General features: G+C 34.6%; 1 protein-coding gene across 1 annotated transcript in view; it reads left to right on the top strand.

Annotated features, from left to right (window-relative positions):
• The first annotated feature begins 3,763 nt into the window (after window positions 1–3,763).
• The window catches only part of LOC137392276 (mediator of RNA polymerase II transcription subunit 23-like), a 67,216-nt gene continuing 55,529 nt past the window's right edge, over window positions 3,764–15,450 (top strand). Inside the window, exons 1-6 of the mRNA XM_068078946.1 lie at window positions 3,764–3,837; window positions 4,159–4,283; window positions 5,049–5,160; window positions 5,303–5,395; window positions 5,824–5,931; window positions 11,108–11,290. Coding sequence (XP_067935047.1) covers window positions 4,228–4,283; window positions 5,049–5,160; window positions 5,303–5,395; window positions 5,824–5,931; window positions 11,108–11,290 — 552 coding nt within the window. The 5' untranslated portion in view covers window positions 3,764–3,837; window positions 4,159–4,227. The remainder of the gene's footprint in view (window positions 3,838–4,158; window positions 4,284–5,048; window positions 5,161–5,302; window positions 5,396–5,823; window positions 5,932–11,107; window positions 11,291–15,450) is intronic.

The raw sequence follows: 15,450 nt of genomic DNA, 5'->3' as shown, positions 1-15,450 counted from the left end.
ACTATTCCGAATGCTGCTGAGAGGTTCAAAGCTTGAAACTTGATGCTCATATTGAAAAGTAGAATAACCACGGTGATCTGCCATTGCTCGGTAAATTAGGGGGTGAGTCTTTGCCAGCTGCGTCATCTCCATATAGTAAAGTGTGCCATACCGTGCATAGTTGGAGTGGTCGTATGCAAAAAACCATGGCAAGAGTCGTTGTAGTTAGTTGACATGGAGGTTCCAAATAGATTTCCTTGTGTCTCAGACAAAACTTAGCAGCTGTGTCACCATTTCAATATATTCTACCCAGAATCTAAATGTGGGGTTGCCTATTGAAGAGGTGGCTATAAAATCTTGGAATGCTTGATTCATGTGGGCGAGTTCAGATTGATTACATTCAGTGTGATTGAAAACAGCTCTACTAACGTCCAAACTAAGAGAGTCAAGGGCACTAGAGGATGCATGACTTTCAGCGAATTCATTCAACAATAGGTCATACAGTGCTTCCATGCAGAGTTTGTGTGCCATGATGGACCTATTGTAACTATGGCCATTGATCACCCTTTTCAGGCTTCCTTCAGCAATACATTGCGATTCTATGATTATTTCGGCCTACCCAGCATCACCATACCTTTTGCCTATCACACCAAGGAAAGCCATCACTGTGTGGAAATCTCCTAATCTAGGGACAAGTCTTGACATGAAAATGAGATTGAGGAAGCGAATAGTTTGTGCTTTACAATATATAGCTTGGTCAAACACTACTACTGCAGTTTCTATAGCAAACTTGTCAGCTTCATCGATACTCTTCTGAAGAACCCTAACCAAGGTTTCAACACAATTTTCCACACAATAAAAGACACACTCCTCATTATCCAAGCTTTTATAATTTTAAAATCTGAACACTTCACTCCTAGCAGCAATTCCAAGCAGGAAAATGGGGATTTCCCGAAATTTTAGGAGTTGTCCTCTCTCGAAATAAAATCGTCCTAGAACTTCTAAATGTGATTAGTTATAGGTGTAGAAACTATATCATTAAACTCAGCATAAAATTCTGGCTAAGAATGTGATCTTACTTTATTCTCCATATTTATATAAATAAGAGTGAAAGATAGCTCTGGGCTGCTTCTCCACTACTTCTGTATTTACACCTTGGAAAGTGTCAACTTCCACAAAATAACAAATGCTATATTTGATAGATTAGTAGTACGAGCAAAGCAAGGCGCTGTGTATTAGTTGTTGCCAGTTGTGTAGCTTTCACTGAAGTTATATTTATGGCCATTTATGGCCATTTATCAATACTCGTGTACACCAAATAGACGCAGAGCTTTGAATTATCTTCCACAACAAAACAAGAGTAGACAAATCTTTATTTACCTTTACAAGACGAGATGAAATCTTTTTTGTTTAGTCCTTTAGTATAGGTTGCATAGCGATTAACAAATAGCTTTCAATTCTGCGTAATACAAATATTATGGCTTTCACAACAACTTGCACTTTATATTACTTTTTACTGCCAGGCGAAGTACTATCAACGACTACACTAGTTATATCTCAATTATAAAATGATGTAGTCAAACTATAAATGAAGATCAGTTTGAGCGACCTCTTTTACTTTGCTATCAACTGATGCACTACAAAGCAATCCTAAATATATGAATTTCCAGACTTGAAATTTTAAAAAAACATGCATGCACAGTAGATTTCTATGTTAACTAGTGTAGTAAAGTTTTGTTTGAAAAACCTCTTATGTTTTAATATGGGAATGCGTTATAATGTTCTCTGAAGACAAATTTTCGAAATTATGCTAAAATGTGTAACTTCTTTCCAATATTATTTGCTTATTAACTTTGAGTGGCACATATTTCTAATTGTTCTGTACATTCTTCTAACAAGAAGTTTTTGAAACGAGATTTCAATAACGCTTCGTTAGCTTCTCGTCCAACAGTTTGTCCAAAGGTCATTCTCAGTCTTCAACTGTTTAAAAACATATTGTCGATCTCAAATTTTCTAGCGAGTAAAGTTTTGCGGTTTACCTACTCTCTCTATCGTCTTCGTTCTGTTTCAATCGCTACTAATATTACATTATAATTATATTCGATGACTGTATATCACGGATTTTATTTCATATGAAAAACTGAAAGCTGCAACCTGTTGTAGCACATATCGATGATTGCAAGATGGCAGATGTTCAATTAGAAGCGATCGTTGAGAATTTCATGAAACGATTTAATGTATGCAGTATTACTAACTATTAAAATAACAGGATCTGTTAACATATCGTAGTTGAGGTGATGTAGTAGCGTTTGTAATTTTTAGTTAAAACATTGATTTGTTGGCAAAAATGAATATAAAAATCAAGCTCGATGAACAAATCAATATATTCAGCCCGTTGATCTTAATACTCAAGAATGGCATTTAATCTCAAGTAACAAAGATTTGTTGTACTCAAACTAATATTTATCTGCATAAGATTATAACACTTAATTTTTTGATAGCTTTTGTGTGAAGTATGTTGAAAATCTGAAGCCGGTTCTAAGTTTTGCTTGTTTCAACCTAATGTTGTCAATTTCTCTTTGTAAAATCTTTTACAAAGTATCTTTTACAGTATTACATTCATTTAGTGCAAGTTTGAAATCGTAAAAAAGCTCCAATTTTATTATATTGACAAGAATAGTTTTTGTTTACCTTAGCTAAATAAATTTTATGACCAAATTATTTTTGTTTACCTTTATGCTAATTAGCGGCTCACAAAGGTATTGCTCTTGATGTATTGGGTATATGAATAATGGACTAGGCACTTGCTCAATAAGCAACTATTGACAGCTCTGTTGATAGTTCTATTGATAATTTTATTGGAATCAAGTTTTACTGTTGAGGACATTTTTTGCCAATATTTTGACGCCGTTACTCGTCTGGTATTAAGACCTTGGTCTGTTTGAAGACTTGCTGTGACATCTATATTGAATCATTGCCCGATGTTACACAAGACTGGCAAGGAATGCAAAAACTTTATTTTTTTCACCCGCCAAGTATATGTTTGCCAATGTTATGTGCAATCAAAGTAATAATTTAGTTATATGCCGTTAATGAGATTTTGAATCCAGCATTTAACATGCCAAGCATTGGCAGGGTTGAGTATTAGTTGGAAAACACCTATAATTTACTATTAAGAATGTAAAAACTCTAATTGAAAATTGAATTAATTTTTTGTTTATGTTGCTTGAGATAAAAAAGACAACTTGAACTGTCGTCCATTCCACTTCCATTGGTATAGCTAGTCATTTCATGAATTCATGACTCAGTCATGCATCATCCTTTTAGTCTATCATAAGGATGATTTGTTTATAGGTTGTTAGAAAATACACTGACAATTCCCATTAATGCTTGAAAATGAACCCATTTTAAATATGGTGGTTTTGGTTCAACTTGAATAAAATACTATGGTATTTTATGATACAAGGGAAAAACTACTAAAAACTTTGTGCTTCCCGCTTTTGAAATATTGCCTATTATCAGCCTTTCTCGTACAACAATAGAAAACAACTTGGTTTGGGTTATCACTTTGGAAATTTCTGTGTTTGGCTTCAGCATTTACAAAAATGGTTTCAGCTGACTAGTCTACAAAAATACCAACTCATATTATGATTTACTAACATTTAGATCTGGTTTTCCTTTGTAGTAAATGCAGCATGGACTATTGCAATCATTTAAATCTGTTGTTACTTATTTTAGAATAACAGTTCTATTGAAAATGCATTTGCCGGCTTCATACATGAAACCAAGGATGAAGAAATCACTCGCGCTAAAAAAGAGCAAGAGGCAGTTGTACAACTCTTTTCTAGTTTCAATGAGGTTTGTTCTTGTGTTCAGGATTGGCAGATTGGCCAGGCTCTTCAAGGGGCATAACTTGCATATACTACTTGTTTTAACATCACATTTTCAACATTGTTTCAAATATATGCCCTAGTTAATACATATGACTTTGTAAACTTCTCTGAAAGGTTGCTGCGCTAAGACAAATTGATAATAACAATTGAGAGCTTTTGATGTTTAAATTTCTAGCTACCAACAAGGTGATTACTGTGAATATTAGCAGGCTCTATTTTATCAAAACTGCTCTCAGTTATGATGTGATTTTACTTTAATATAATATGAACTTGTTTCTGTTTGCAGCAGAGCGTGTTTGTTGCCTGTAAGCTATTTGCCGAAATAATATTCAAAGAAGAGAATGCTCTAAAGGCCATGTCCCTCCTGACCTATCTTGAGTACCTGGTTGCCAACAACCACATCACACCCAAGTTTGTTCAATTCTAGTAATTATGTTGCAATTTAAAGTACATTTTGTTACTATTTTATGCTGAGATGTGTTCATAGACAAAACTTTCAAAATGTGATTTATGCGGCTGCTGTTTCAAAATACTGTAGTTAGTCTGTACTAGTTAGTCTGTAGTGGTTAGTCTGTAGTGGTTAGTCTGTAGTGGTTAGTCTGTAGTGATTAGTCGATAGTAATTAGTCGATAGTAATTAGTCGATAGTGGTTAGTCGATAGTGGTTAATCGATAGTATTAGTTTAGCTACCCATTGACTACACATTCCTTCATCAATTTGCATGGAGTACGTACATTAAAAATATTTTTTTATAATTGATTTTTATTTCTTTGTAATTCTTATTGATTTTTATTTCGTTGTAATTCTTATTGATTTTTATTTCTTTGTAATTCTTATTGATTTTTATTTCTTTGTAATTCTTATTGATTTTTATTTCTTTGTAATTCTTATTGATTTTTGCTGAAAGTCTGAAGTCATTCCTGGCTTGAGAAATCGTGAGTAACCATCGTTATTCAGACTATTTGCCTCGTGGATCATCTGACTCTCTGTCATATGGAGTAACTCGCCTTTCCGTCATATGGAGTAGCTTACCTCTATGTCATATGGAAGTAGCTTTACTCTCTGTCATGTGGAGTAGCTCGACTCTTTTTTATATGGAGTAGCTTAATTCTTTGTCATTTGGAGTTGCTCGACTCTTTAATGCTCTGATTTCTAAAGATTTATGCTCTGTCTCAGGCCACTGTGTGAAGCTCTCCTGAACACACCGAGCCTCAACTACTGCAACCGAGACATTTGGTGTGCAAGTTTTAAACTTGTGAGAAGAATTATTGGTGGAGTAGACTACAAGGTAATGTTTCATGCTACTTTTTACTGCGGAGTGTTACTCAATTATCTTGATATTTGAACCAGTAGAGTTTTATTAAGTCCAGTAGAGTTTTATTAATCAGCAGCATAATTGAAGTCATAGTGTCATTTTCTGCCTGCTGCAGGGGTGCCGGGACATTTTTCGAGCTATCTTATACAAGTGCAGCAGTATTCCAGCGACTGATTCTACCTCTCCCCAGATTGAATGCGTAGTGGAGGTAGGTAGCGTGTTCAATATGTTTTTTATAGTGCAGACAGTTTAAGGCTATTCATTAAACAGATAGAACTTGGGCAGTGCTTTCATGCACCAATAGTGCACGGTTTTGTTTAATGCTATTTCTCTAACGGTGTCATTTTATCTCACAAACATATAGGTGATTATACCAACAAGGTCCAATAACTTTTATATCTGTTTTGTTGAGTTTTTCAATGCATCTTTACTGCTCAGCAGAACATATCTTAGCTTTTATCTTTAGATTTATGTTTAAGAGTCGACAACTCCCATACCGTGTTTGTAATTCGGATATCTATAAGAGCTGTTCTGCTGAAGCATCAACTTAGTCTCATTCTATCAGTATATGTCACTAATCATAGTTTACATAATGTTATGTCATACTAAAACAGACTGCTTTTGCTTCGACTTCAGGTTTTCGCTTACATTCTCAATCGGAATGCCTGTCTCCTGCCCAGCTACTTTGCTATCAGCGAGATCATCAAACTACCCCAGCGTGACGACAAACAGCCTCTTCACTGGGTTTGTCATAACGCTATTTTCTAAGAGTGCTGTTATTGGCGATAGTAATGTAGTGCATGCGTGTGAGCGCGCGTAGTTCGGTATGTCCAGCTATAGCTAAAATTTCGCATTCTGCTGAATTTGAATTCACAAAAATCGCAAACACAGGTTGGGAATCCAATTGCCTATCCATGAGTCTACGATGATTCTTATGATTCATAGTTTTTACTATATACTCTATACACCCTTTTCTGGATAGCACGCGCTAAATGATGTATTAATTGAAACTATAAATTCTATTAACTCTATGAAACACGATGGTTCTTTCATGTTTTCTTAAACTTCAATTCCGAGTTTTTCATAGAGTTCAAGTGCTAAACCGTGGTCAATGCCAATACTTTTCATGCGAACGATTGTATTATCTCCATAGGAATAACCTTTACATTGTCTCCGTTTGTTCAGACAAAGACAGTACGGTATCTCATTTTTACATTTGTACCATAGTCGAAAGGTGCCAGTATCATCGTATTCAAAGTTTTGATAGATAGCTTCTACTGGAACAGTAACCTTTTTTTATACACACACTTCTGTGCACAAATTGTTATAAATTCAACATATTCAGGATTTTTATTTTGTTTTCTCAGTTCGAACTAATTGTATCATTACCAAATCATCTTTTATTGTAATCGTAGCAAAACCGACTTAATTTAGCTATTACTTGCTAATTATTTCACATTTAAACGCTTTTGTAGTTGTTTTATTTTTTCTCTCAATTTATTTAAACTGCACAAAACACTTTCTCATGATATGAAGTTGGAAAGTTAGAATGGTAACTGCTATTATGTATTAAATAAAAATTCAGTAGTATATACTGTATATATAAATCTGTATGTATGTATGTATGTGTATGTCTGTATGTGTGTATTTTGACATGTCCAGGCTATTAAATTTTTGGAATTAAATTTCCGTTTTATGCTGGAAATGAACACACAACTTTTGCACCCTCAGGTTGGTAATCTGATTGTCTAATCATTAGTCTATCAAGGCTTTTACAGTTCATAGCTTTTACTATATACTGTATACACCCTTTTCTGGATAGCACGCGCTAAATGACGTATTAATTGAAACTCTATTAACTCTACGAAACGCGATGTTTTTTGTCCTTGCAGTACTAGGGCTAATTTGTTTTCCACAAAATGATATCAACAATAAATTCTCTCGAAATTAAAATTTGGCTTTGTAATTGTATTTGAAATTGTATTTCAGTTTAGCGTCATCCGTTATGGTATAAACAGGTTCGCAAACAGATAAGTGATAAAATTTTGGTTAAAAGTTTACTAAAATGCATACTAAAACTTCCTTAAAGTATGTTTTTACTAAGCTAAATTCATATAAGTTAGATTCAGCGTTTTTGTTACACGTCTGTGTTGAAGGTGAGAACTCTGCACGTAGTACATTGTAAAGTTACATTTTTTTGCAGATCATAACCACAAAATGCACTAGAGTTATTGTAGGTAACTATAGTTACTAAGGTTAACATATCGTCTTGTTACTATTTTTAATGATGATGATTTTGATGATTTTTAGTAGGAGGTGTTTGCATTAAATAATTACTATGGGTTCCAATACCACTATATACGATATTTTCACCTTATGATGCCAACACTGAAACAAATAAATTTATATGATCGTATACCAAATAATTTTTCATTGTAATCATAGCAAAACAGACTATATTTAGCTATTACTTGCTAATGATTTCACATTTACATTTAAACACCGTTACAGTTTTATTTTTCCTCCTAATTTATTTCAACGAAACACTTCTTTCATGATATGAAATTTAAAAATTACAGTTTGAGAAAGTTTGAAAACCTTTAAAGCTGCTTTCTTTTGCGTTTAATTTATTTGAACTGCACAAAAAACACTTTTTCCATGCTATGAAGTTGGAAAGTTAGAATGGTAAATGTTGTATATGTTAAATGAAAATAAATTTTCTGTCCAAAGACTTTTTTATTACCCAGGCAACGCCGAACATTCACCTATTATATATATGTATGTATATATATGTATATACAGTATATATTATGCAAATATTATATAATATGAATAATATTATATATATAATATGTAAATATTATATATATATATATAATATGTAAATATTATATATATATATATATGTATATATATATATATATATATATATATGGGCTACTATAATAGATATAGCAGTACCCAATGACTATAATATAGCCAGCAAAGAAAAACAAAAGGTAGAGAAATATCTCCCTCTTGGAGAAGAGATTGAAAAATGCTGGAATGTAAGAACAACTGTAATCCCATTAGTCATTGGGGCACTGGGCGCAATAACACCGGCGCATAAAATGTGGCTTGCCCAAATACCAACAGCAATCAACTCAGGTGAGTTGCAGAAAAGTGCGCTATTGGGAACAACTAAGATCTTGAGGCGAGTGCTCAAACTCCCAGGTCTCTGGTAGGAGACCCGAGTTAGAGCAGAAATTACCACCCATGTGGGGTATCCGGGGTGAGGAAACCATTTTTTTTGTATATATATATATCTCGAAACAAATCTGTCATGATTAACCAACAGCTAAGTACTCTCCACATTATACTATAATTCATTGCTTTTTCTTATTATGCTTTTTCTTTATTATTGTTAACGAAACTAGCATTTCTAGCAATAATAAATATATATATTCTACATATTTCATTACAATTAATTCAATCCCATTTATCTTTGCCTGCAAGTAGAGGCCTTTTTTGTAATAGATTTACTCAATGAGGAGTTTTTTTCTTCTTGACATTGGAGCAACCCAAATTACAAGTAGTATATGTGATGAGCTTTTGTTGTATGTCTACTGTATGTGGTAATTCATTTAGATAGACCATTGACAAGCTGCCTAAGTAGCCAATAAGGAAGTATTAACTTTTGTGGGAGTTATGGTATAATGTAAATACAGTGATAGTAATAGTGAAATGTTACATACCGTAAAACCTGTAATTGAACGCCGCCTCTGTTTGAGCGGCACTATGGGAGACGGGTTGAAAAAAAGAGCGCTGCCCTTGAATTGAATGCCACTTCTATTTGAACGTCACTTCTATTTGACCGCCATTATTTGACATTCTTGATCTTTATGAACCAATAATAGCAAATGATCAGCTGAAAAGTGTCCACAAAACCGTACTAATAATGACTCAATTACATCAATAACAATTAATTTGTTTGTTGTTTTTGTTCATATCGAAGTCCGTTTTCCAACTCCAAGTCTTGACGGTTTTTTCGTTAAAGCTTTGAATGCATAAAAATAGTTAGTAACTTTATCAGGCTAATAGTAGTTCTTTTTACATGGCGGTCTTGATACTGCATGTACATATATGTGAAAATGTTTTTACATTTTACATCTGTGCTACTACATATTTTGAGGCTAAAATTTGGAGTACGCGCGGTTTCCTCGCGGTTTCTCTTTATTCGCGCTGGAAGGGTATACAGAAGTGCATCGCAAAAAAGTTTTGCTTTGCTAAAAAATTGTTTGGATGCTAATATCGACTAGTTCAGCTGTGCAGAAGAGGAGTTGAGGTCAGAAGACACTGTGAAAGGTATTGAGCAGCCAGAGGAATACAGAATGGTTCCAAACGAAATCAACAATTAGAACGCAACTGGCCGAGCAAACGATGCTAATATTTTTGTTTGAAAAATGTTAATTTTTGTTTCTGCAAGTATTATAAATATGGATTTTTTATGTCATTTGTGCTTGAATATATCTTTGTAGCATTTGACACATTTTTATTATTATATAACTTATGAATTTGTAGATTTATAGCATATTATTTGATAGAATCATTACGGTAATATGAACTCGGCTTACAATAGATCGATGCTTGTAACTCCTATTGCGCATAAAAAGCCAGTTTTGGCTGCAAACTGTAGCAAACACATTAATGTGTGCAATGAGCATTTATGCAACCTTGTTAAATATAGTTATAAAGTGAAAATATACCTTCAAATTTACAATAAAATAAAAAACTTAGAAGCTCCAACAAATTGCAATGCAAACCATAAGATCCTCGTAAGCTAATTGCAAGCAATAGACATCAGCTGGTAGAGACTTGTATAACTTCCTCCTGCATATTTATTTAGAGACCTATGACAAGTTAGAGGTAAGTTGGCAGATATTTTTGGCCCAAAGGCTTAATGTCGCTCCGCTCGAAGGAAATTGCAAACTATAGGTGGCATTCGATTCGCCAATGAAAGGATTAAATTTGTATTTTAAATATTCTGACGAGGTGTTTGCAAAATACAATGCTACCCTTTATTTGAACATCACCTCTAATAAAGCGCCACTCGAAGAGAAGGATTGAAAAATGAGCACTAAGGCGTTCAAATAATGGTTTTACGGTAACTACAATGTCAAGTATTGTTGCTCTGCTGTAGTTTTGGGGGTACTATTTATCACAATTTGGTTTAACTGCGAAGTCGAAATGCAGCATTTTAGATATACCTTCATTTAGGCAGTGTCTTTACGTTTGTATTGTAAATCCATTACTGAAAGATATATTAGTTACACTCATCGCCAAGACAACCCTAGTGTAGACAACACTTAGTCTTAAGAAGATCACAAACATGCTCATATCTTGTATGACTATGGTGTAACTAATGCTTAACATCGAGATCTTAGAGCTTCCTTAACTATGCTCCAGCATGACATGACCTAATTATAAATATCTGACAGCAGAGGATTGAACTAGTTTTAAGGTGAACCATAATATCACCCTAGTTAAGGTGACTTAGCCGGCATAGGAACTTAGTGTAGATACAGCTTAACCTTCTATGATGTCAGCATTAATCATTCTCGTCCATAGTCGGTTTCAGAATAAATAGGCTTCTTCAACCACAAAATAACTTTGGTGTAAACAGAGCTTAACATGGCTACTGTTGTCTAATTTGAGACATTTTTCAAATGCTCTCTTTCAAACATTTTTTGTAAAACCATCCAGTACCCTTCCTTACCCATAAATTTTATTTGTACTATCAAAACTTGGTAACAGAGATACATTCATTTCAATAAAATAATAGAAACTTGGCCAACTGGGCTATAGCATGTGATGCTATTACCTTGAGGTGTTCTTTCAGTTTTGGCTGGTGTTTCACATTTGTTTATTATTTTCTTGGCAGGCATTTGGTAAGATATTGGCGGAGTTCACTCAGACATTCCGCCCAATAGTTCAAATAGTGACCATATCAGGCTTGTCTCACCTCCGGCCTGTGATTGGTCACTCCAACATCAATGCTTATGTCTGGAGACTTGAACTGAGAAACTTGAAGTTTCCCAACAGTGGGCCTCTACCTTATGACCGGGTGAGGAGTTGTTCTCTCTCTCTAATTATAAGGAATTAATTTTAAATCTGCTCAAGCTTAACAGTTTGTGGTCACATATATTTTCTCTTACTTAAAGCTAGAGTGCTAAAAGCTGCTTCTAAAACTAGGTTTTAACTTAATACCCAATTATTTGAGCCAAGTCTAAACCTAGACAGACATTTCTTTCAGATATCACACAGTTTAAGGGTATATTCATGCTTGTTAATCAGTTTCAGAAACTGTTTTGTCCAACTGCTGCTCATAAATAACATTGATGATGATATCTTGTGATTTTGATTGAATCCAAATTTAAACCTAGGGCATTTTTAATGTTTGTCATGCTGGTACTTCACATGTGGAAGTCAGGAAGGTCAACCATCACAATTTTTGCTAGGGTCATTTTTATGGAAAGGCAACTCCCTGCCTCATATTATAAAAAAGTCTGCTATCATTTGTAGCTTTGTGTATGTGGATGGCAACCTTAGCAGTTACATAATAGAATATATTCTAGAGAGTAAGACCTCATCGGCGTTTACTAGCTATGAAAAGCTTCTTTCTCATCTTCTCGCTGCTCTGTTCTACTTTACCGCATGATTCTTGTTTGTTTTTACCTCCGATCTAATCAACTGAAGCTGGCATTTATTGTATAGTTACAGACTAAAACTGCTATGGTCACACGGCGGAGTATAAATTGAAGAAAAAGCTTTAGATTGTTAGTCTCGTTATTTCTAACCAAAATTTCAAGGCAGTGCTGCCGACTGATCTAGTAAAGGTGCTGACTAGACAGACTTGTTCAGTGTCTAAAGTCATCTCTCAACATCTCATCTCTCAACATCTCATCTCTCAACATCTCATCTCTCAGCATCCTCTATGGCTGTGACCATCCCATCTTACAGTATATATTATTGATTGGTTGATAGAAAATAAAGGCAAATTGTTATAACCTTTCGGGCAAGCGCTGTGACACGAGAATGCAACTTCAACCCTATCACATCACATTTTTACTAGCATTTGAGAGATAAATCACCCATATGCGGTGAGACATGTAAAATGTAAAAATATGTAAGAGTATGTAAGATGGACACCATTCATGGATGAAATGAAAACATTGTCATTAACCTGATTGATTGGTTCAGCTTGTTTGCATGTCGTGGTCGACAAGATTGGCAGGTCGACAAGTTGAACATTTTTGCTGCCATAAGATTTCTTTCTTTCCAAAAGTCTGGTTTTGTAACCAGTTTAGTTTCTCTCATAGCAAGGACAACTCCAAATTTACTACAACTGATAAATATTGATACAATGCAAATATCACCTGCTGCATCAATCAGAATGTAAATTGGGTATTGATGATAATATAATGATACTGAAGTAAATTATACGATTGTACAATATACCATTTATTTTATTGCTAAAAAATCTATCACTGGATGGTTCAAACAAAGCCTGTTGTCTCTCTTTTCACCTTACCCCAATAATATTAGTGCTTGAATGTTACAAAATTGATTGACAATTTTGCCAATAAATACCATATTTATTCTTTAATAAACTAATTTGTAATTTTTATGAACTACTTGACCTATGAACCTATCAATTATGAACCACCGTTTATAAACTAGTCATCCAAACTTGTATATCATATAGCTAATAAAAGAATTGTTTTTTTTAAACAGGTGACCAATATTTTTACCCAGCTGCTTCAAAATGGTAGACGAGTTATGGAGCTGCTGGTAAGCTAAACTCTCGTAGATTAGCTGGCTACAAGTTTGTTAAAATGTTTTTAAGATGTTGTTAGTACGACTGGCGCATTTTCAACTGAGTCATATTTGTTTCATTTGACCTGCTGACCTTTGCTTAACCTGTCAGAGTTCAACCTATAATGCTCAGTCTATTATTACGCTAGCTCATTATATAATTATGTGAAAGTCTGGACATGGTATAGCCTACCTTGCTCTAGCCGATAAATTAACATACACTTGCAGTGAGCCCCCCATCTCTGGGATTTTAATTATTTTCAATCAGATAGCCTGCAGTATGCATGTAGATTTTCAACTCTAATTGCTGCACAGTTTTCACAACAACAATCCATAAATGCGTTCATTGAGTACCATGGGCCGTGAAGCATGAGACTGCCCATTTGTGTGTTTCTAATCAAGTACATCCTGGTGCATTTATATAGAACATGAAAGTTTAAGATCGCCAAATGAGGCATTTTCACATTTAATAAGCCGTAGGTCATGGAGCAATGATGGTTTGTGTCTATAACTCTTCCCTCACATAAAAATTTTCTGACGTCAAAGAACACCGCTATTATCATAGTAAAGATTATTTTGCTAAGGCGGAAGGCACTCGATTACTTATTCATTTACTTATAAAACTCTGATCATCTTGTAATCTTGTTTGGAACTGTTATGGTGAAAAAATAATACGGGCCGTAATTAAAGTACTTCATAAACGATTGCTTTGTTCGGGGCTCGAACTCACAAGGTTCAGCTTAGTAAAGCTACACTTTATTACATGCACTAATCTTCTGGCTTACTGCCACACTAACAGTAAACACTGTCATGCCCAGGAATTATTTTATTCTCAATGAGATAGCCTGCAGGTGAATGTTTGAGAAGCTGGTGCTGACAAACCAGATGGAGTTTTGAGACCCAGTTTTTTAGCGACCTGGAAGAAGGCACTGAGGATATGCATGTAAAACTTGTATGAAAAATTTGAAAAAGCACTGTTTACTCAGACTAGCAGACAGAAAGCACTGTTTACTCAGACTAACAGACAAAAAGCACTGTTTACTCAGACTAGCAGACAGAAAGCACTGTTTACTCAGACTAGCAGACAGAAAGCACTGTTTACTCAGACTAACAGACAAAAAGCACTGTTTACTCAGACTAACAGACAAAAAGCACTGTTTACTCAGACTAACAGACAGAAAGCACTGTTTACTCAGACTAACAGACAGAAAGTGGGATTTATTAATATAGATTCTAGGTTTTTGTTTAGACATTTTTAAAATTGCTCAAAATTAATCCCTGTTTTCTTTTTATTTAAAAAATATTTAACAGCAAAGTTAGTTTTACGACGATTAATACTAATAGAATCGGAGAAGGCTGTAGTGCATGAGAAAGAGACAGTGTCAACTTGGTTATTTGTTGCAACCCATTAGAACATGAATATTCAATTACTTCCTACAAGTGAATGGTCGCCTAGAATTATATTTGTATAACAAAATGTGCAATTCTTGAAATTTTTCGCTGTTTGTTTTAGAGATACGCATAGCTACTCGAATTATATTAAGACTTACAAATTGTTATGAAAAATTTTTCTGTTATATAGTTCCATGCCAACTTCTACAGTAGGTAAAGTTTTCTCAAATGTTAACAGCTTGCGGTAATCTGTACTATAATTTTTAATATATTAACAACCGTGTCCATCCGACTTCCTTCTGAAGCCCCACTAAGAGCAGAAAAGAACGTTTTGGGAAAACAACACTTTTTTCCTGCCAGTGTTAGAAAAAAACAATTCCACCGCTTGGGAATTGAACCCAGATGTTTGGATTTAGATGTGTGCATATAGTTATTGCACATGGCAATCTTTCACGGCGCGCGCGTGGGACTGAGAGTGTACTAGTATATTCTAATATATGATAGCATCCTTTTTAGGTAATCAGCAACTAATAATTTATAGACGAAGTTAACTGCATGTACACGTAATTTGGAACTGTCAACTGAACCTCCTAATTTATCTTATCACAACAGCAGACATCTTATATATGCACACTGCAAAGGTTTTGGGACTTGAGATGCTTTCAGTAATGACACACTGATTGAGTTTGAGTTCGGGAATGCATATACAGTGAAACATGGATAACTCGCCCACGGATAGCTCGAACACATGGTTAACTCGAACGGTTTCTTTGGTCCGTTCCCATGTAATGATAAATTGCTATAGATAACTCGACCTCAACTCTGGTAACTCGAACAGTTTTTTGCCCAACGGCTACCGAGACGGTTGTTATCGCTTTAGAAAATCACTTTATTCCAAGTCATAAAGGTAAACCTCAACTTTTCGTAATTCATAGGCATCGTTATTACCACCGTCGGCAAAATATTTTTGTCAACAACTTTTCTAAAGGTTAGGTGAATTTTGATTTTTACCAAACA

This window comes from Watersipora subatra, chromosome 3, assembly GCF_963576615.1.
Source record: "Watersipora subatra chromosome 3, tzWatSuba1.1, whole genome shotgun sequence".
Classification (NCBI taxonomy): Eukaryota; Metazoa; Bryozoa; class Gymnolaemata; order Cheilostomatida; family Watersiporidae; genus Watersipora; species Watersipora subatra.
This window is presented reverse-complemented; position numbering and strand designations above follow the sequence as displayed.